The sequence below is a fragment of the Motacilla alba genome, chromosome 3 (genome assembly GCF_015832195.1).
Source record: "Motacilla alba alba isolate MOTALB_02 chromosome 3, Motacilla_alba_V1.0_pri, whole genome shotgun sequence".
Classification (NCBI taxonomy): Eukaryota; Metazoa; Chordata; class Aves; order Passeriformes; family Motacillidae; genus Motacilla; species Motacilla alba.
This window is the reverse complement of record NC_052018.1, coordinates 29992381-30015663: the sequence shown is the minus strand read 5'-3', so window position 1 is coordinate 30015663 and position 23283 is coordinate 29992381. Positions and strand designations below refer to the sequence as shown.

Here is a 23283-nt window from a genome sequence, read left to right as displayed (position 1 = left end):
GGGCCCTCACGGCCGCGCAGCCCAGTCCGAGCCTCGCGCGCTGCCCCCGCCGGCCGCCCCGCGCCGCGCGGGGGAGGCGGGCCCGCCCGCCGCGCCGCCCCATTGGCTCCGCGCGGGACTCTCTGCGCTCCCCGGCGCCCCATTGGCCGAGGCGGCCCCTGCCCCGAGCCGATTGGCGGAGCGGGCCGGGATCCCCTCCGGCGGGGGGGGCGGCGCTCGGTGGAGGCGGCCGCTCGGTCACCTGCGGTCGGGGCGGCCCCGCTCCGCTCCGCCGGGGCGGCCGCGGCGTCAGCGGGAAGGGCCGGGAAAAGCCGGAGAAACAAAGAACATGGCGAGGGGAGGAGGAGCTTACGCTGCCTCAACCGCTGGGAAGGGCGCTCCGGGGGCGTACAATGCCCGCCGCGGGGCGGGTTCGCTTCCCTCCGCCCTCTTTCCCCGCCCTTGTGGCCGGGCTGGCGGGGGGCTGGGGCGGAACGGGACGGGACGGGTTGAACTGGACTGGACTGGAGGTGGCCGTCAAGAGTGGGTCCGCTCTCTGCCACAAGTTTTCGCCCAGAGTGGGAAAGTTGGGCGGGATCCGTGCAGGTAAGGAGCGGGCGGGGGTCCTGGGACACCTGCGGGCCGGGCCGCGCTCCCGCTCCGCCCGCGGCTCCCGCGGCTCCGGCCGGGGCCGCAGGTGCGGCAGGACGGGCAGCCGTGCCCGGCGGGCCCCGCGGAGCCGGTGGGGGTCAGGCAGCGTCCGCGTCTGGAAAGTTTTTAGCAACTTGGAAGGTTGTCCGCCCTGCTTGCCTCCCTGTGTGGGGAGAGCCGTCGCCGTGCGCTACCCCGCGGCACCTGGCCCAAAACCTGGCGGGACTGTCAGGGCTGGAGCGGGAACCTCCGAAAATACTCTTCCTAAAATTGCGTGGAGTTACAATCCTACCTGTGGAGAGGTGCCGGGACCGCTGCCCTTGTGGAAAGAAAACACTCCAGCCCATTTTATTCTGGCGTCTGCACAGAGTGCGGCTCTCTGCTGGTTTTTCTCAACTCTCAAATTATTCTTTAGCTCTGGTCTTGAATAAATATTGCTCATGTCAGAATGATTATGGTACTGCTGAGAGGCCTTGGTCGGGATTTTGATTCCTTTAGTTTGTACTGAGATGGAGACTTTGTTGTTTTTTCTTTTTTTAAAAAACTTTCAAACTAACTAATGATTTGTGCATCCGGTTTGAGGGGTAACTTAAATGAATAGTACTAAGCGTTCAGCTTTTCGGCGTTTGTTTTAAGATGTCTTGAGCTAGTTAGCTGAAGTTTGAATTTTCAGAAATGTTTAGAGATGAAGAGATAAATCACTGGGCTGCCTAAAGTCATGATTAATGCGTTCATAATTAATTCAGTTACGGTCCCGTCCTCACCATCCTCCCCCAGATTCACATCGAGGCAGCTCAATTGCATATCAAAAGCCTCTTCTCATTTTCATGTAGTAAGTTATTAGACTTTCAGACTGTTCTTGCTTCTTTTCTTCTGACTTTGCTCACACCCTCAACAAATGAAATGAAATTTTGGGGCAAGGGTCTCTGTGTACTTGCTTAGACACAGAAGATAAAGACAGCTTAGGCGCTAGAAAAGCCAGAAGTGTAAATAGCCATTATTTTCTATCAAAGGTTAATTAGTTATCATCTTTATATCTGCCCATGTAAGTATAAGATGGGTAAAATTTTAAGGTGAAAGTGCACAGCAGCTCTGGAAGGTACTGTTACACATTGCCCCAGCTTAAGAAGAATATCTCTTTAAAATGTGTTGACATTTAATTGACCTTTGAAAGTTCATTCTGTTAATCATACTCAAAGCACTAAAGCTATGGTTGACTGATCTGGTGCTCGTACATTCAGTCGTGCTCAGCATATAAATTCTGCAGCATAATTGCTACTTATTGAGCAAGAGTTTCTTTTCTCTGAAAATGAGAAAGTTTTGCTTCGCCTCCGGCTGGGTGCTACGGGTAGAGTTGTGAATCCAAATGCTTTCCTGCCATCAGTTGTTGCGGCGGGTGTGGCCTCCAGCCAGGCAAGAAATTCCTTTGCTGAAACTGTGGTTTATTCCTTCCTGAGGCCGCACATAGGGCAAGGTAACCTTGAAGGTTACTTCTGTATCTGCTTTGAGTCAAAACACAATAGGTCACTTTGCCTTTTGTGTTTTATGCTCTTCTATATGCCAGCTGCTTGAATGGAGAAGGCTGACTTTTAAAAGGTTGATTGCAGAAGATGACTCCCCTCTCCCCCTCAAAAACTTGGCTCTTAAAGTCAAACCTAATATACCCATGTTAATATGCATGCTACCTTTTTATGGGTGTTGTCCGTAGCTTTGTTGTAACTCAAACTCATACAGATACAGAGAATGGAAGCTCACTGTCTGTCACTTATGGGCTCACTGTCAAAAGATACGGAGAAATACTAATTTTTACTGGGTTCACTTTCTGGATAGATTTCCCAATGAAGCTAATCGTTGGTAATAGTTTTTGTGTGTTGAGACCTCTTGTGTCATGTAATGAATTTGTAAGTCTGTCTGTTGCATCGTGAGAAATGAGGGAAATACTAAATGTTAAATGCAATGTCAGTGATTCCTAATGCATCATTAGCTCTTTGTTGTTACCATTGAAAACTAATTAATAGTTCTTAGTCATAAATCTACTTACAAAGTTAGAGACCTGGCATAGCTGTTGTAGTTTTCTAAGCTATTTTGTCAATGCTGCTTTTGAACTAGAATCCCCTTCCCCGAACTGTGAAGACAGAAATGCTCAAGGTGCATTTGCAGCCACGTAACTGCCCTGACATTGTGTTGGTAGGAGCTGTTAAAGCCCACAGAGGGTGAGGTTGTCATCCGAGCAAGTATTTTTGTCAGGGCTGTGTCCACCAGCGCACAAGTGCTTTGAATACTAAAAAGTGATCCTGTGGTTGAGTTTTGTTTATTTTAGTAGAATAGATACAAGTACCACACGTTACTCATCTCACTGATTCTTTAGAAAGCTGAGTGAAGATAAATGTGCCAAGAGCATGTCTGTACTTTCTGTACAGTTGACAAAAGGAGGAGGAAAAATATCCGGGGTAGCTTAAGGGCTGGAGTGTGCAGATGCCTGACCTGCAGCTGCCCTGATGCCCATAGCCCAGAGTTGGCACCCACTTTGTCTGTGGGGCTTGCAGGAAAAGGCCATGTAAGTTGTCCTCTGTCACCTCAGAGGACAACGATCAGAGCCTCAGGAACCAGCAGGACATGTAGAGAGAGATCTGCTCTTCAGCTTAGCTTTTATAGAGGCTTAAGTCTTAAGGGTCTAGCTAGGTGAAGGTGTCAATCCATTTGTTATTTGCAGTTGCAAACACTGCCCTGGAATGAGATGCCTGAGCAGGGTCCCCTTTTCTAAAGGGGTCATCTTATTGATTTGGGGCAGTGATTTGAATGTGTTGGCTCTCCTGGGTGGCAGAAGCTCCTGGACTGAGCTTCTCCTGTTGAAAGCAGTGGTCAAAGCATGGATGGCATCACCACATGGGCACAAGCATTCAAGTGGAGTTTTGATAGGCACAGGCATTCAAGTGGAGTTCTGAAAGCCAAGTTTTGAGTTGTGGCTGAGACAGGCCTAGAGAGGTATTTAAACCTGAACTCTTCTTGTCCTAGTGCTTGTACTTTACAGAAAGGTTTCTGGTACAACTGATGTATTCCCAAACTTCTTATTTTATTGTTGGGATAAAGGACAGATCTGGAAGTTTCACATTCTTGTACTTCAACAGTTGAGGAGCAACAGGGTGAGCAGGGGATTTGAGAACCACGTGGTGGCTTGGTTGTGCAGTATGAGTTCAATGAGTGTTATGAAGGCTTCAGTGTTGGTACAAGTACCCACTGGCAGGAAGCTGTGTGCTCGGAGGGTAGTAGCAGCCAAGAACGGATGTTTAAAGTTTTAATAATATCTAAAACTTTATCAGGCACCTAAACCCTTGGGGGTTAAGAGAGAGAGTTATGAAGGTGATGGTTGATGTTCTTTCTATCTGCATTCCTAGATTACTCTGAGGAGGATAATGTGAAGTCATTCTCTGAAGATTATGGCATTGCGTGAAAGGAATGTAGCACTGAGCCATAAATTAACAGGAACAGGAAAAGCTCATTCTCAACTCCAGTTTATTAACTCAGCCATTTGCATATGTAATCCTTTGTGCCAAAAACTTGTTCTGTATAAATATATCTTACAATAGCAGCCTACCACAGCAAATTGATTTTTGTGCAGGAAAGTTTCCCCTTCTCTTTTATATTGAGGTGTGTAGAAAATAAGTTTTCCATTATCCTGTGAGACTGCTTCTGTCTATGACACTTCATGTTGAATAAAACACATGATAATATGTTCTTGACCAGTGTTAGATCCACTGATGCTTTTCCTCTGTAACCATGTGAAATTTTAGAAGTATGTGTTAGAGTGCGTACACAGCCAGGTTCAGTTGCATTTTAACATACTCACTGGTCAAGGTGAGTCCAAGCCATCCTAATGTGACATGCCTGACATAATCCCAAGGGGATTAGTTGTTAAGATATTTGAAAAATAAAGTCAGGTCTTGCTTCAGTGTTTTTCCTTAGTGACACATGTTCTAAATTAAAGCTTTTGCAGCAAGTTGATTATAAACTTTCTCTGAGTCTAAGCAACTGAGAGCTGTTCTTGGAGCTGTCAAGAGATGTACTCATAGCTCTAATTTTTAGCTGACTACGGAATCTATATTTATCCACCAGGGATTTTCCTCACTGTTGACTATCAGAAAAGTGGGGTTTTTTTTAATAGAAAAAGGTTTCGTATATGTCCTGTTTCTTCTTCTGTTCCTTTTCTGTAATCTCTGGGTGGTTATTTCTGCTATCAGGAGTAAAATGCAGCTATACGAGCTGTTTGCATCTGTGGAAAGCTGTGTGGGGGCAGCATTTAGAGTAACTCTTTGAGATTTATACTGAAAATTTTGGGGTGAAGGTGAGGAAGGATAATTCTAAGTTCCCAATGCCTGAAGTTAATCAGTGGGAGTTTCTTCTCACTTTGTGCCCTCCTCCCACTGGTCATTTCTCACATGCAGCTCTATTTCAGCTGTTCCAGAAAGGGTCACTGCCTTCTCCTCTTGCAGAACTTTGTAGTGTGTGCATTCTTTGGCATGTCAGCATTGATTGCTGTGTAGTAGTTTTTTGAGCACTTTGGAGCTTCCCCAGTGTCTTAGCTAGGGCATTTATGCTGGTAAACCCTCTCTTCTCTTGCTCCACTGGTCAGTCTAATGCTTTCTCCTTGCTTTGTAGGACTGAATTGCGCCTCTGTTTTAACTTGGTGGGCATTTTTTTTTGTCACATGCTTATTAGTCTCTTGTAACTTCTGCTTCTGAAAAGTTGGAACGAAAGACCTTTTCACGGTGATGAGGATACAGGATAACATTAACAAGATTCAGGTTCATGGCCCTGTCAGTATGATGTCAGCATTTTATCTGATAGGTCAGAATATATAATTTCAAACTGTGGGAACAAGCAAGTGTTTAACTACTGATGTTCAGCCTCATTCTGTTCCCTCATTTCATAAGCCTGGTCACACCCAAGAAAAGGGGAGGCTGTTGGAAATAAATGAAGAATGGGACTTGAGTAGGTGTATTGCCTCAATCGGTATGTGTGCAAAGTTTAGTGCATTTGCTGCACATAAACTCTAGTTTTGTTCTTTAAATGTTGCTGTTACATATTTCATGGTGTTCTTAATAAAGTTGCTTTCTGCACATTTTTAGTGGATGTTTTGCTTCATGTAGTACCCTGTAGTTCTCTTTCATCTAGAACTAATTTCTGGTAATGTTCAAGTACCTTTGGGACGAGAGTAATCAATGCACTGCACAACCTCATGGGTAAGGATGTGTAAGCTGAAGCCTTGCATACTCCTCTGCAACATGTGGGGCTTGTGCAGTTCACTGTGGAGCACACTAAATTGCAGTAGTGTTGTGGTCAGAGTCTGTATTTGTTTTGATCTACTGGAGATGAAGGACAAACATTATGATTGTGCTAATTATTTTGAGAGTCTTTATGTCTCAGTTTTGTGTTCGAGTTCTAAATGAGGATAGGAGTGATGGGAAGTAAAAAATGGCCTTCCTGTGTTTGCAGGATGTCTGGGATGGGTGCAGTGTCCTACCTATAGGCAAGCAGAAATGATTCCTGCATTAACAAACTGACCCTGAAATTGCAAATATGAGGGTAAACTTGTGAGGTGTGAGTCACTGGGCTGGATTGTAGTTAAAGCCCCTGCTTTTCTCAAGAGTACAGCAGGGTATAAAATAGTTCCCCAGGGATGTGACTTCAGCACAAATTACATGTCCCGAATAAAGGAAATAAGAAATGTGAGTTAGGAGACAGTTTGCAAAATACAGGATGAAAGTGTTCTAGTTCTTGGAGGATGCTGGGGCAGAATTTTGTGTTTGAACATGGTTCTTGTCAGCCCAACATATGTCTGCTCCTGTGTGCAGGGATCTCAGGTATGTGCCATAACTGTAATGTGTCCCCTGTGCCAGAGGCTTATCACTGCAGCTGTGTTTTGCCTTTGAAATGAACAGTGCAGCTGAATGAGTTGTACATGCTGTAGGTATTTTGTTCACACTGTTAAAGCTAAGTAAATGTTCTTTGCTAAGCTTGGGATCTGTTACATCCTTGTCCCTTGGATAATGCTTCTCCCATAAAACTATGAGAAGTTACTACCCCTGGAGACTGTTTTCTGGTCTAATACATGCTCTTTATTCTTTTGCTGACCCAGTATGTGGTCTTTGTATTTATCTGACATAGGAAGCCACACACTTGATGGCTCTGCACTGGGAGGTGACACAGCAATGCACAGTTAGGCACAGTTTCAGGCTGGATGCTGCAGTGCTCGTAGAACAGCTTCTGGCACAGCACTTGGCTCTGCCGACAAGGAGAGGGAAATGCTTTGAACCACCTGGGTGTCACCCACTTCTGCCAGCTGATACCAAAGAACAGTCAAACATGTTGCATCTTCCTTTGTGGCCAGTACTTAAGGTTTGCAGGCTTCACAGTGATTCCCTCATGACATTGAAATGGAGACGAGTAAACAACACTGTACTGTTCAGTGATGCTATAGCAGGGCATAAATAGTGCTCATACTCCTCTTTGGCCTTCACTTGTTGCTGCAGCTGGTTGGTGGAGATGTGTGAAACAAAGGCATCTTTGTTTCCTGTGGCATATCCAGAATGGGTTCAAGTACAGGTGTCAGGAGTGCAAATTGAAAAATAATATGTTTTGCACTTATACATTTCAGTTAATACGTCCTGCACTTCTTTGCTTTTGTTGTGTGCTCATAACTTAGATTTCCGAACCGTCATGTGTGTATTCTCCCTCTGCTTTAAGTTGGTTTACTTTGGTTCTCCATATTTTGTTTTTTCTGTGCTCTTCTCAATCTCTGTTTCTTTGGGTTTTGCTTAATATTGTGGTTTTGTCTTGTATATCTGTTTGCTCATCCATCTTCAGGGAGTTCTCTATCTCCTTCTTCCTCTAGAATGATTATGTGAATAAGTTTTTCTCCATCTTAAAGGCTCTGGGGATTGTGCTTTTCTGAAATCATGTTGAATCTGAGATTGAGTATGTGGTTGGTTTTGGTTGTGTAATCTGTACATTTCTTAATATAATAAATGAGAAGTCATTATGCCTACCTCTGGTGGGAAATTTAAATTCTTCATTGTTGTTTCTGAATACTTATGCTGCCTTAGCAGTTAACCTTTATCTACATGAATCGAGAGACAGCTGCATTCAGCAGTAATGTGTCACTTTAAACACATTCTAAGTTTTAAATGACAGTACCAGAAAAGGACACAGTTGTAATAATGGTTGTTAAGAGCTATCTGACTTCTTGCAGACAGTCCTAATAATGAGAACTATGCAATCTGAACTGCTGAACTTCTGGAATTACAATAACTTCTGTTCATGTATGTGATACAGATTCCTGGAAATCTGAGGAGCAGACTTTGGTGGACGAAGAATGTAATTCTCCCCGGAGGTGTGGGTGTCTCTTATGAAGGGGACTGAAGTAGGATCAGCTGATATCCAAGAAGTAAGTTCTTGGGGGTTTTTTTGCCAGATATATTGCTAATAAGGTGCACTGTAGTATTCATTCACTTGGGTGGATTAGAAGCTGATTAAAGTCTTTAGAGATTAGACATTGAGGAGAGAATTTTGGGAAGAGGCTCAAGAAAACTAGGCACTACATGTTCATGATTTTACCAAGAGCTTTGACATCTTGTTCCTGAATGTTTGGCTGTTTTGTTTCCTGTTTGGTGCATAATTTCAACTGCTTGTCTGTAACTGCCTTCTTAGTGCAGGGGGAGCCTGCTGCTTCAGGCATTTTAGAGCTCAAATGCAGTTGGGAGAATTGGATTCATCTGCAACAGTTGGAGATACTCATGCTGCATCATAACAGCTGTGAACTTGAGTTCATATAAGTAATGTGTGCTTAATCTTCCTGGGCTGTCAGTGACAGGAAGAGGAGGAATAATATTTTCCCATATTTAATGATGATCTTAAAGTTTTTGACAAGTAAATTTGAAAATATAAACTATAAAGCAACTTAGGAAATAATTGCCACGAGTTAAGCTTTTGCAAAGTCTATGTAGCTTTTAATTTTCATTTTCATCTGTTGATATTCCAGTGTTAATCTGATATGATTAAAAACTAACTTACCTGCCTGAGTTACCCTATCACCTTGTCTATATGGAAGGCAACAGAAAAGGTAGAGGCTCTGTTTTTGAATTCTAGGAGCACTTGGCAAGTTTTGGTTTAGTTGCTTTGTTTGTTTATTTGTTTTTGTAGTTATTTCTTTGTCATCAATAATCCATTCATCTGACTTAGAAATTTCAGGGGAATGAGAGAAAAGCAGTGGAAAGCTTTTTTATTTACAGAACAGGGCTTAATGCTACTGGTTTGCCCCTTTCTCCTTCTGGGACATGAGCTATAAATTCATTAAGACATTGAAATGTTCAAATGTTGTTCCTTTTGTCTTACCTGTGTTTTGCATGTTCAGCTATGTTTCACCTTATCAAGAACAGCATGTGTCAAGTCCTTTTGATTGCTGTTTTAGTCTCAGGCACTTTCTTACTAAACACCTCTGTAAGAATACTTTACAAAATAAATATCAGAGTGGTAAAGACAACTCATTGCCTTCTCCTGCATTACAGTCCATACTGTGTGCCTCACAATTTTAGGCTGACCTTCTTTTGACTTTGATACAGATATAATCTGTTTGTGTTTTTAAAATGGAAAGGTAGCCATATATAGAGTGAAATTACATATGGTTGCTGATATAATTTACTTAATCTAATTAATTCCATTTTATAGCCTTCCTACATTTTCCCCCTTTATGGTGGGGATATTAGGCCAGTATATTTACAAAGGAAATGATAATTTTAGTGTGATGAGTAGGTGCAATTAGGCTGAAATACTTCCATTCTGCAGTCAGTATTTAGCATTTCAGGTTTTTTGGCTGGGATTTTTTCTTTTTTTTTTTGATTTTGGTTTGGTTTGGTTTTTGTTACTATCTATGCATATTATTTTACAAGGTGATTTAAGTGTATTTCTTAGCTGGCTTGTGATAAATAATGTGGGACTGGCCAAGAGAGGAACTCTTTTCCCTTTTTTCCAAAGTATTGTTATAGTAAATACATTTGCTTATGTCCTATTCTTCAGTAGATCTCACACAGGAAAGGCCATTACCTCCTCATATTGCCAACTTTACACAAAGTTGGGGACCTTTCTGAGAGTTTCATAGCTTGTTATGATTGCTCTGCTAAGGAGAGGGTGAGTGGATCCTGTGGCTCTGATGTGGTATATAGATGCCAAGTGCTAGGAATTCCTGGAATGTAGAGTTGTGCAGCACTGATAAAGTTTGCTTTGTTTCCTTAGTGACTTGACCCATTGAGAAAATGTGATTCCCCTAGGAAGCCTTAGTAGCTCGAAGTTTATATTGCATAAAGGGAAAGGCCCTAGAATGATTCTGCTTGTTTTCACCTGCTGCCTGAAAGAGTAATTTTCTTAACCTTAGTATAGAAAATATAACCCTGAGTTTTGAAAGTGATTTATAGAGATCCTTCACACTTATCAGTTTGAGTAAATACGCCGCAGGCCTCTGCGTTCCAGCTACAGTCTTTTCATAACTGACTCGGTTTACAGTGTGGTAATTTCATTTGGGGGTAAGAAAGTTTCAAGGAAAAACACCTTCTAATTAGAGTGATATAATCGCTCTGCTTGCCTGCTGTGGTTTCATATGACTTCAGAAAAATAGTTGAGTGATTAATCTTTAATTTTCCCCATCATTAACTTAATAAGGAAATGGGAGATAGAACAAAAAACAAACAGCCGAACTGTACAACTGAGATGCTGTTATGCCAAATATTTTTGGCTTTTTCATTTGGTGAGAAATGCCATTCTGCCAACTCCATGTGAAGTGTAGCAGCAACTGGTTAGTTCAGATAATTTGTGGAAATATTTAACTTCATTGAACCCTTTGCAGAGCTTGCTATACAACTTCTTCCTTTTTCCCCCACAGTCCCCTGTGGGTTGGGTAGTGAGTGGGATTTTTTCCATGGTTTTATTTAGAAGCAAATACTATATAAGCTAACTTCTAATACTGTATAATTTCCTTGCACCCACTTTTCTGAGGGGAAGGAAGCCATCCCAGACACTTTAGTGAAATACCCTTAGGGAGGGTTTGGTTCTATTTTTGTGCCAGTTTCTATCTTTAGTTGCTGTGCTGATAAGTGAACTTCGTTGTAGAGTAGTGTGGTTTTTATATGAATGTGACAAGATTGGTCGAGTCTCTTGGAGAACAAAAACAAATACAACAGTGGAAGCAAGTTGCTCTTTTTGTACGTCTTTATTTAATTCTTACTGGGTATAAAACAGGCAAGATAATATTAGAAGTGTAATGCTTGAATAGAAAATAAGCCTGGCTCTTTGCAGATGTTCCTCTGGAAGTTTAACGTTATTTCATTAGTAAATACTATAAACAAAGTCCAGTGTACATCTGCAAGCAGCAACACAGCAACAGAAGTTGTAGTAGAGCTTAACTAACCTGCTTGGAGGCTTCTACATGTTAATAATATAAAATAAACAGCCAAGGAATGTGTATTGCTGTTGACAGTGAGCGACTGTAAACATCCTCGACTGGAAGCTGTGAAGCAGCAGATGGGGCTTTCAGTCGGATGTTTGCAGCTGCCAACTGCCACAGACGTCAAGAAATGTTTGACACCTAAAACATAGCTGTCTGTTTAAAGCTTTTATTTCATTTATCACAGGCATACGAATTAGGCCAAGCTTCTCTATATACTGCTTAATCTTTCTTGTGATGTCTGTGTCTTAATATCTGTAAATCATCCAATCTCTGTAAGGAAGAATCAAAAATGGAATCAGGTTTTATTTTTAACTGCAAACTCGGTTCTAAGTTTTCAGAGTTGCTTGTTTGTACAGGTTGTTTGGCTTTGATTTTACACTCTGCTAGTAAGTTTTCACAAGATTATTTCACATCTTTATCATCTCTCCAATGGTTCATTCAGAATTTCAAATGCTAAGCCTTGTAGGAAATAATCACTTAAAGGACTTCTGGAAACTAGAAATTGTCCAAGTGTCCAATAAGCAAAACTGGGGGGGGGGGGGGGGGAGGAAAAGTATTAAAAATTTAATTTTCCTGGAAGAGGCCCAACTCTGAAAAATGATGGGGAGGTTAGGGAGATTTCATGTGTCCGGGTTTACTTGTGACATATCATAGCATCTCAGTTGTTTGAGGTTCAGTGATCTTCCCCTTCACCCTCCCTTGCAAGACAAAAAAAAAAAAAAAAAAAGGAGGAAGTGCTAAAAGTTGATTCATACTTTTCATACTTTTCTAGAAGTCAACTGAGGCAGTTTCCAGATTCCAGTCCTGCCAATTAATTGTATGTGTGGGTGAGCCCTGTTGCTAAAATAACAACCATAAGAGATAGAGAACAATTTATGTGATTGGTACGCTGCTTAGGGGTGATTGCTGTCATACGAGAAAAAGAGCAGTAAGGTTGTAGCACATAACTGATTAAAGTTGATAATAAAAACACTAGTGAAGTCCTTCTTGAGAGAACCTATATAAGATATGCATCCACTTGATATGTGTGTTAAATATCTATGGTTTTGGTAAAGCGAGTTGAGTTGTTAATTGTTTTTTTCTTTCTGTCAGTATCCTTTTTTCTCAAATATGTTTGTGTGCATGTTTGCATCAAAGTATGAGAGGACATAATCTAAACATAATCATAATTACTCTGTCCCTTTACATTTCACATAAGATACAGATACCCTAAGACTTCCTGGACTTTGTGTCTTGTTCTGGTCAGAGTTCTTACAAAACATTATTGTCATATAGGTAGGTAAAACAGTATCTGCAATGTCAAAACCCCCATATTTTATATTTGAGAAACTTCACTGATCTGTGTTTTGCAAATAGCATTCAGTGAAGATTTGTATACTTGTCAGGTTCAAGTTATATTGTATTTCAGTAATGCTTGAAGGTCCTCTTAGGATTAGCACTACATCATCTTGCACACTTCTTCATGGTAAGGTATGAGGTCTCCCAAAAAGGATTTACAGTCTCATTCAAGACCAGTGACATCAAAGTGGAATTTAGATGATGTGTGCAGGGGTCACATGGGAAGATGGGAGGAGGAGGGCAGAGGGATGAGCATTTTTAATGGCTTTGAGTTGCTTGCTAATTAAAATGTAGGAAGACAGGAGATGTATCTTCTTAGCCATTTATTTATTTGGCTGTAAATATCTTGAAAGATGATGGTTTAGTTGGATAGTATATGGATTTGAAATTAGGACAGACACAGATGAAGCTGTGATTTTAGGTTGATGATTTTTTTCTCTGCAGATGGAGCAGGTGAAATGGGCAGAGGTTTCCAAAAGCCTTTTCTTGCAGATCTAAGTGACGCTGGAAAGCTTTTAGTGAACTCAGAAAAAGAAAACTCAACAAATACAGCATTTGACTTAAAATAATTGCAAATTTAATTCTGGACTAAGATAGTTGCTCAGGGCATGACTTACATGGGTTGTAGAAGTAGCTGAATTTTTGGAATTTATGGCGGAAGAAAAATGGGAATTATGGGCAACAGTCAAGTTACATTTGTGAATGATAGAGGTGGGTGTTGCTGCTGACAAAGTAGAACAGTAATGAACAGAGTTGTGGTTTAACAAATAACAAGTGCTTAGAGGAGTCTTTTTGGTCTTAAAACTGGCTTTATTGAAAACCACGAGAACTTTCTAAGTGAACTTGTAATGAAATTTATGAGACTTGGATGCACTTGAGAAATGCCATCTAGGCAGAGGATTCTTGACATAATCGCCTCATCTGGAAAGCTTCACAATAGTTTTGAAGAGGATTGAGCAATAGGAAGAGACTTGCATAGGCAGAGTATTTAATATCAAAAGCATTAAGTACCTCCTGTGAAGATTTACATATTGATAATATTTGTGCTTTGGCAGGAAATTCTTTCAATGCCCATTCTATTACTCTTCTTCCTGAATTACGTACCGTCTCAAAGTTCAGCATGTTTCCTCTTGGAAAAAGTAGTAATATGTTGAGACTGTTTTCTTCTGCCTCTCTAATCACACTACATGCACATAAGTTTTCTTCGTAAAAAGCAGCTTCAGACACGTAACCTGCTCTTCTGCCAACTACCTCTTAAAAACTGCTGGAGCTGTACTTCAGAAGAATTTATGGTGATCTGACCCTGTCTGGATGCCAGGCACCCATGAAAGCCACTCCATCACTGCCTTCCACCACTGGACAGGGAAAGAAAACAAAACAAAAGGTTCATGAGTTGAAATAAGGATAGAAAGAGATCACTCGCCAAATACTGTCACATGCAAAACAAGTTGACTTGGGGATATTAATTGAATGTATTACCATTCAAAATTAAAACAGAATAATGAGAAGTAAAACAAAGCTTAAAGACACCTTTTCTCCACTCCTCCATCCTTCCCAGGGTCTGCTTCCTCCCCCACAGTGGCAAAGGGAGATGGAGAATGGTGGCTATGATCAGTTCATCGCAGGTTGTTCCTGATGGTGTTCATTACCCTGCTCAAGCATGGGAACCCTCCCATGGGAGACAGTTCTTCAGGAACTTCTCCATTGTGAATCCTTCCCATGGACTTAAGTTCTTCATGAACTGCTCCAGCATGGGTCACTCTTCCACAGGGTGCAGTGCTTCAGGGACAGCCTGATCCAGTGTGGATCCCCAGCAGGGTCACAAATTCTACCAGGAAACCTGCTCCAGCTTGGGCTCCTCTCTCCATGGGTCTCTGGGTCCTTACCAGGAGCCAACTCCAGCACAAACTTCCAGCAGGGTCGCACCATCTTTCGGGCTTCCACCTGCTCAGGTGTGGGTCTCCTCCATGGGCTGCAGGTGAATCTCTGCATCCCTACAGAGTGCAGGGGAATCTGCTCCAGTGCCTAGAATACCTCCTCCCTCTCCTCCACTGCCCTTGGTGTTTGCGTAGTATTCCTCTCACATACTCTCACTCCTCTCTTTTTTGAGCCAAATTATTTTTTCACAATAACTTCTTTTCCTTCTTAAATAATGTTATCATGTGGTGCTACTACCTTTGCAGACTGGCTCTGTCTTGGTCAACAGCAGGTCTGGCTGTCATTGGCTTTGCCATTCATGGGGAAAGTGTCTGGCAGGTTCTCACAGAAGCCACCCTTTTAGTATCCACTGCTACCAAAACCTGGCCATGCAAACCCAGTACAAGAGTGTTAGAGCAGTGGCCCTTATTTTCTGTCTGAAATAGCAGCTGGCTGCTAGGTTTGTCTTACATTAAATATTGGTGTATGTTGTCTTACCTGGTACTTGTTGAGGTCACTGTCTCCCTGAGGAGGCAGGGTGTTGTTTTCAGGCCCTGGCTTTCAGATTTGGATAGGTCAAGTCAAGCCCTCTTCACAGATCCACAGAATTAACAAGGTATTCTTAAAAAGCTTCTTCACTCCCCAGCCCTGTTTGAAAGAAAAGGTCTTTTCTAAGTGGTCTTGGTTTTGACTCTCCAGAAGTGTTGTCTGCCAGCCAGGAAGGAGGGAAGTAAAAGAGGAAAGTCAACCAGCGCTATTTACATCTGCATGCTGTTTATGGAAATCATCTTTAAAATGACAGGCCAGCTGTTGGAAACGGCCCAATCCATCTGCCTACTTATGCACTTGTTATGAAGAAAATACAGGTGATGATATGAATGGGAAGCTTTCAGTACTAAGCTGCTGTTCCTACTCAAGCTGCTCTCAAAACTGTACATTGTTCAGATATGTGCTTTAACTCTTTGCTTGAAAAGAGAAGTTCTTGAGAAGTTCTTTTTCTTAATTATACCTGAAATAGGCATTAAACAATGTGCTTGTGTTGTTTAGAAACAGAATAAAAGATTAACAGTGATAATCCTGTATCACTGAAAAAATTTGAATTAGAAAGGATGATTATTTTGAGTTAAAGTGAATTGAGTTGAATTTGGCATATTACTTTTTTCCCTTTAAGCAGTAATTTACAGATCAAGATGCACGAGCACAATTTTTTTTCCTATTGTCATATACGGGCTCTTTTGGTTTTTTCCTAAAGCTTCAAATAGTTATTATGAAACAAATAAATGAACAAAGGATATGGGAAGGAAGCCACGTGCCATGCAGTGACATAGTGTTTTTCCAGATGATAGCTTGAGGCATCTTTTTAGCTGTGCATGTCAACATAGCTGCTTTTATTTAACAATACATCTCTTAATTTAATATGGATAGCCAGCTTTTTCCTCCAATTCAGGCTTCCTGTTATTGGCACTTGGATTTTTCTTGTGAATAAATTGGAAATACTTTCTGCAACTTTGTCTTGTGTTGCTGAAGTATTTCCCCCCCCCACCCCTTCCTTGTACATCCTTTGATTAAATACATACCTCCTTTCATAGTGCAGAGCATAGGAATTGGATTCAAGAACTTCTGCCTGTAGCAAGGCAAGACTAGCAGTGGAAGAGAAGAATATTGCTCAGAGCAGGTTTTTTGCATTTTTTTTGGCATCCAGGTGTATTTCAGTTAGTAGTAGGTCTTTGAGCATCAACCTGGAGGAGCTCTGTGCTATTCCGTCTTCATTGCACTCCTTTTGTAACTCTTCTTCTGTAAGGACAGAGACTTGCTTTTAGCTCTGCAGGATGCTGTGCAGAGATCTCTTGTCTCTCTGCTTTCACCATATCACTCATCTCTTTGCCTTTCCTTGACTGACCTTTATTCATTAGATGCAACTTAAAACTGCTTGCTTTTGTCTTCGTTGAAGCCTGCACATGGAACAACTCCCACATCCAGTTGTTCTGTCATGCTGTTATTCTCCATTATGGACCTGAACTTTTTCAATCCTTTTCAAACCGTTTTCCTTGGTCTCAGAAATAAAAGGTTAATCAGTCAACAACCTTTTTAACCACTTTGTTGTAGTAAAAGACTTGAGAAGCGTTTGTGCACTCTGCTGAAGGCCATAGGCTGTTAACAGATGTTTTTACAGTGATGTTTATAGTACTCTTTTTCCTCTTGCCCTCACTTTCTGTATACCTAGAGAACAGGATTCATATTTTCATATTGCAGTGTTGACTTTGCAGAGTTGATATCTGCATTTCTGATGTGTGCTGCTATTTCTGGGGAAGCTGCTTTGTTCTGTGCAGAACAGTGAAAACATTTTACTTCCTCCAGAAAGATTTTCATTACCCTGCATGATAACTTGTATATCCTTAATGGTCCTTTAAAAATATTTTTATATATGTATGCTTGCAACTAACTATATTAACAAGTTCAGCTATGCAAGGCTGATATACTCTGCCTTGTATTTTTATTTGTGTGTGTGTACATATATGTATACACACACACACTTGTATCATGGAAAGAGGAGAAGAAAGAGGCAAAGGAAGCTGTGCGAATGGCTTGGGTTTTTTCCTACCCATTGCCTAGACGTGCATGCTGTGCGAAGTAAGCCAGCCTTGTTTTCTAGAATTTCTTAATACAATTAGTTGCTAGCATTCTGCCTGTAGTTGATGACATTATTCAATGGAATATGTGCATATCTGAAGCTCTTGCTCAGAAATTAGGGGCTTAAAAAAATAAAGCAGCTGAATACTTAGTCTACCTGCATTAGATACAAATGCTGCTGTTCCTTTAGAGCAAGGATCTTATTAGTGTGTCAGCAATTTAGTTTATGGAGGCTAGAATGATCTTTGAAGTTCTTCTATTTTGATTGTTAAAAGCTATGTGACCTTAAAGCCTTTCTAGATATCTGATGTGATTCTGGGATTCATAGTAGTGATTAATTCTCTAACTATAAATGTTCCTCATCAACATCCTGAAAGGTTTTCAAAACATACAGAGGGGTTTTTGACAGCTTAAACTAATCAGTGATGAAATGGCAGAAAGCCAATATGAGACGCCTTTACTTGCTATCTCCTTGAAATCATACCTGCTATGAGGAGTTTTGGTCTTGCGTTTGAGTAGTGATGTCCCTTAAGATACTCCAGCCAGTAATTGGAGCTTCTATGTAATGTGGTGAAAGCAAGGAAACTGGCTTAGGTCCTAGATTTACAGGGCAAAGGCAAGACCCAACTAGGAGCAGAGGGAAAAGCATATAAAGCAGCATGGCTCTGCAGAGTTGGCCCAATGTCCTGTCTGCTAAACCTTCTCCAGCTCTTCTTAGAGAAACTTGAATGTGCAGAAGCATTTTCAGAAATACTTACTTGGAATGTCTGTATATATTCTGCAGAGCTTGTTAGATGAGGCCCAGGGCTTTGACCCTGCAGATGTACAAGTTCTTAGCAAAGGTGGCAGCCATTGACAGGTCAATAATACAGGTATCTGTGAATCAGTGGAGTACCTCAGAAATGCTTATTTTATGAATATATAAGCTTCTTCACAAAGAAGCTAATAGGAATTATTAACATTCTAAAAATAAGTATGGTCATGTCTTAAGGTGGAAGTCCACTGGAAATGTAATTTCTCTGTCCCACAGTGGGTTAGTGTGGTTGTCATTACCTTTGAATATTCTGTGGGATTCTAATTGTTCATGAAAATTAGGAAATAGGAAATTAGGTAGGAAATACCTGTGATATGCATTCATATTGTTGAACTTATTACAGCTGTGCTGCAGTTAAATATATCTGAGCTGCACTGTTCTAGGCTTACATTAATGAATAAGGAGAGGCCCTTTTACATGACAATTTTATATGTTTTATTTTAGAAGGCATTTAGGAATGGGATAACTTGTCCCCAGTTGCTCTGCTTGTTTCTCTCCCTTAGCTTCAAAGTCAATTTGGAATAACTACCTCAGGTGTACGTATCTGTGCTCATAGAAGTCCATTTGTAGTCAGATGAATTCAATATTTTTTCCTCAAAGGAAGAAATTCAAAAGGTAGAAAGCTTTTGAACAACACAAGGGGAAGGATGAAATATGAACTGGAAAAGTGTAGCACTTTTGAATGGCTTACAAAAACCTTACTAGTCGTGGAAAAATCCATAATCAAGGCAGATAGCAAAGATAAAATGTCTGAGACTAGAGGTGGAAACAGTGCTTTAAAATATTCTTTCCCTTCCTCCTGCCACAAGAAATCCACAAATAGGTGTCTGTCAGCTTTTATTTCATGAATATAAATTAGCAGATAATGAAGCAATGTATAAAATTAGTAAGAAAATGTCATGGACGGAGGTAGGACAGCTGGGCAGTCAGAAAAAGAAAGAAAGACTTTTATTAGACACAAAAGAATTTTAATGTTGGTGCCCATGATCAGGTAGAAGTCAAAATTTTATAGTATTGCTTAAAGACAATACCCTATAGACTTGTCAAGCTTGTGGTTAAAAAGCTGGGGCATAGTCAGATACAAATGTTGATGGCATTCTTTCTGCTTTAGCAATCAAGGAGAATGTTTAACAACAGCTATTGAAATAGGACATAGTTTAGAAGATGCCAGTAATTTGTATCAAGGAATTGGAGAGCAGTAATATAAAACACTCTGTGGATTGGTAATCTAAAATTAATGTACTCCAGATTACAAATGGAAACTAAATTGTACCAGGGCTTAACTGGGTGAGTAGCATTTATGACCGCTTATAGACTTGGTTGGCATGGTCAAAATAGACATATAGACAGCTTGACAAGGTTTTGGACAGAAATACTGAAATAGGACTTGGACCAAAGTAGGCAAGTTGAGTAGATCCTACCAGGAAATGGAACTCATTTGTTACATTGTCAATTGATTTTATTTCATGTTAAATCAGGCAGATTGATAGCCTTGTACAAAAACTAGCCTTTATGATATACTCCATGATATTGGATTTGGCAACCCAAACATCCTGATAGAAAAAATTGAAATAGTAAAAAGTCTAGATATGATATATCTGGTGAACAGATTTAACACTATCGATGAAGAATAGTCACTGAGTGGTATGTTTCCCTGGGGTGGAGAGTGGTAGGCTTTGATTCTTTTTTTTCTCTTGGTTTGTTTTTTTCCTCTAGAGAAATCCTCAGTTATTCCTGTTAACTTGCAAGTGAATTAAATATTGGAAAGGTACAGAGAAAATGGGAACAGGTCATATGGTAGGTTGCTTGTATCTCTGAGGAAGCAAGGTGGTACCGGTCACCTTGAACGACACCAGAATACATACATGTACAGGCTGAGAAACCAGAAGTGTAGGGTATGTTTAGGTATACTCCAGGCTGAATTATAACAGTGAGGAGTTAGAAAAGTGACACTATGTAAGAATAAGTGGTATTTTGTACTTTTTTCAAGGGAGTATGTGCTTAGAGGATAGGTGAACTGTGGCTGTGACCTAGTACATAGCTTCTGTTTTGGAAAAGGGAAGGCAAGGTTGCTGTCTATTGCAATGTAGTGGGCAGTGTCAGGAGATGGGGGAATAGAGGGAGGCATGAAGAATGAATGTCTGGCTTAGCAAAGAAAAAAAAAGAGAAAAAACAAGCTAGTAAAGCTGAAAATGTGGAATGGACAAGCATGGGAGAAACAGTACCAAAAACTTGAGAACAAGTGCTGCAGCTAACATTTTTGAAATACTTAAATATTCAGTCAGTTTTCTGTGTTGAGCAGTAGAGCATGACTCTGTCAGGCAAAATATGTCACCAGTGTACCTCTGATGCATCTGATCAAAAGCATTCCTGCATGCCTCACTGACAGGGTGGAAGCAGAGCGCTGACCGGCTCTGTGGGGAGTGTGTGTGTGGACAACAGCATGAGAGGGATCAGCCTTTAAGTTAGGGTGTCCTAAAGAGATGTACCTTTGTGTCTGAGGGAGATTGAGACTGGATGCTTGATGTCTTCTGAAAATCAAGCCTTTGGAGGATTCAGCTCCATGCAGTCAGCAAAGAATGCTAATGGGTTGCATTTTTTTTTTCCATACGACATGGTTATGCTCTTTTGACCCCTAAAGAGAATTGTCAGCATCATCTTACAGCTTATGTTGGATGGTATTTTTGAGAGGGATAGAACTTGGCTATATAAAAACAGCATGTTAAAAGTGTCATTTTAGAGTTCAGAGAGTTGGTTGGTCTCAGACCTGAAGTAGGTGCACAATGGATTACCTCTAACACTGAGCATGCTCTATTGCTATGAGCTGAGGTTAACAGATCAAATTCCTAAGTTAGTCAGTCTCTGATTCATCTTTTAAATGTTGTTCCAGGTCTTCAAAGTAAGCCAAATTCTCTCCAGCAACAAATAGTTCCACTTCTCTGAGAATACTGAACAAGTAAATAAGTCCAGCAAAATCGAAATGCTGTTTGGTAAGACAGGATAATGCTAGAAACACTTGCCAAAATTGACTTGGCAAAAGCTCTTCTGTTTTCAGTAGATTTGGAATAAAATCTGACAAGATCTCAGCTCTCTCTCCATGGGAACTATGTGACTCTCCTAAATATTCTTACTATTGGGTGGATTGTGTGTAAGGAGTATAGCTATAGAAGCACTTGGATGCCTTTCTTGCACAGTATCCCTTATCTCTAAGATGTGAGAAATGGAATATAGCTACATTAGTAGAATCATTCTGATGCTTGTTAAATAAATGGGAAAGTAAACATGAAGGGGCAATGCTTTCTCCACTGTTTAAAACTTAGTAGTTGTTCTGTCCCAGTCGGGCATTAGTGAAGGTCTGATTTCTGTCAGCAGAACACAGTCAGGAGGGCTTCTGGGTTGACAGCCAGCAGATTAATATCTTCCCATGGAAACAAATCCCAGAAAATGGAAGAACAAAAAAAAAAAAAAAATGGAAAGAAGTCTAGGCCAGTACCCTCCAGGGTATTTTTTTTTCTTCTTGAAATTTCTAGTGATGCTTGTGGTAGCACAAATACACATTAGGTGCTCCTGTTTCAGTTTAGGCTGTTTGCTAACAGTGGGGAGTAAATGGTTTGGGGCATTAGTTAAATTTTCCAGGCATATGTGACAATATGGAAAATAATATTTTTACACTTTGTGCAAACAGCACTGCTTTCTTTACTGCAGGTAAAGAAAGAGAAATAGTTTAAGGCAAACAAAACCACTGGAGGCAGGGGATAAATAAAAGGCAGTCTAAAGAGAGCAAGAAAACTGCCATAGAATTTCAAAGTTGTCACAGGCCTTGTTTCCTTTTCTATTTGTTATTGAGTTTTGAATTCCTGACCTGACTGAGCTGAATATTCAGGCTGTAGCAAGATGCTGGTGGTGTCACTGATGATGCCTAAGATGGATGTTCAAAGCAATTTAAATGCTAAAAATTAGACAGGATCTCCCTCTGGAGGTCTTTAAAGGCATCTCTGTCCATGAAGGGAATTTTGTACTTTTTTAAGAAACGCTGCATCATTTATTTCCTAAACCTTGGAATTATCCTGGATCAGGTAGTTGCTTCTACCTCAACCTGGATGTTTAGTGGAAGCACAATATATGACAGAACCCGACTGGTCACTGAATGAATGGGAGAACTGACCTGTTCTGTATGAGTGGTTTTTTTTACACCATACTGAAAAAAAAGTTGGTTAAGGCAGTTCATGCAGACAGATTAAATAGAAGGTTTTGGCAAAAAGGTTTTGGTTTAATCTTCTGGCAAGCGACTAAGGGATCTAGGGAAGAAATTACATTTGGCAGCTTCTTTAAAACATGGGACCCTAAAGAAGTTGCTGCAAAGGCTAAATCTCTTGCACAGCCCCCAAACCATGGTAAAGAGCAGTCAGAGTAGTCAAGAAGTGATAGCTGTATTCTTATCAATTGCCAAAAGAATAAAGGATGCATTCTGTTCATGATTGATGAAGGATGTTTAAGTTTTATACTTTTGCACCAAGTTTCTGTGCTGTCTGTGTTCGTAGCTGGTGAAAATGTCCTTGGTAGAGTCATTGGGGCCTGGAAGGTAGCCCTCTGGTCACGTGCCTGAACTAGGTGCTAGCTAGGATCTCTGAACCATTGGTAAAAATTGCATAATGCTGATGGATACAAGCTTTACAGGAGAGGCAACTGGAACTGAGGTGAAACTGCCAGGACATTTAAACTGACAGCACTTACCTATGTCTAGGTACCTGAATTAGACCCCATATGTCTGCTGTAGAGTAAGCTCAATCTCTCTGTAGGCTTTTTGACTGTAGAGGACTGTATGGTTTAGATGTCTTACTGCAAGTTTAATTGTACCCTAAGTGTCTTTGCTTATTCTTCATGAATCTGTAAATAGGCAGGCATACCTGTTGGTATAAAACCTGTGTAAGAAGTTCTCAGAAGAATCAGGATTTTGCTTGAGAATGTCAAAAATGGTGTATTTTTTAGTAGGTCCATGCAGTGTTACATTGTGGTGAAGTGTTGACAATGTTCAGAGATAATCTGGCATTTCATTCCTAGAGTAAGTTTCTTTTTCCTTGAATAAGTCTTTCAGGATTTAGTGTAGCTTCTGTTCTCTTTGAAACTGTATTGTCCCTCCTGTCTGTTGCCTAATCCACGTGGATGTTTTTCTCTAGTGCTGTGCAGAACATGTGGGGGCTTTGTGAAGTTGCTAATACTGTGTTTGTTCTCTACTATCTGACAGCCTTAAGACAGGAAGCTGAAGGGTTTCAATTTCAAGATGGATCAAGTGGAACATATTGGAAAGCTGTAAACAAGAAGTCTGATCTCCCCTCTTTTTCCCCTTAAGTCTGCACCATAGCAACTATCTATACAGAAGGATTTCGTGTCTTGTATGAGGAAATCTGTAAAGAAGCCTTGTTGTTCTTTTGTTCATTTCTATCGCAAAGATATTTTA

The 23283-nt window shown here is 40.8% G+C and overlaps 1 protein-coding gene across 2 annotated transcripts in view; it reads left to right on the top strand.

Moving 5' to 3' along the window:
• Positions 1-203: 203 nt before the first annotated feature.
• Positions 204-23283, top strand: part of OGFRL1 (opioid growth factor receptor like 1) — an 87129-nt gene continuing 64049 nt past the window's right edge. For both annotated transcript variants that reach the window (XM_038130798.1, XM_038130797.1), the window contains exons 1-2: positions 204-585; positions 7963-8074. In XM_038130798.1, coding sequence (XP_037986726.1) covers positions 8036-8074 — 39 coding nt within the window. In that variant the 5' untranslated portion in view covers positions 204-585; positions 7963-8035. The remainder of the gene's footprint in view (positions 586-7962; positions 8075-23283) is intronic.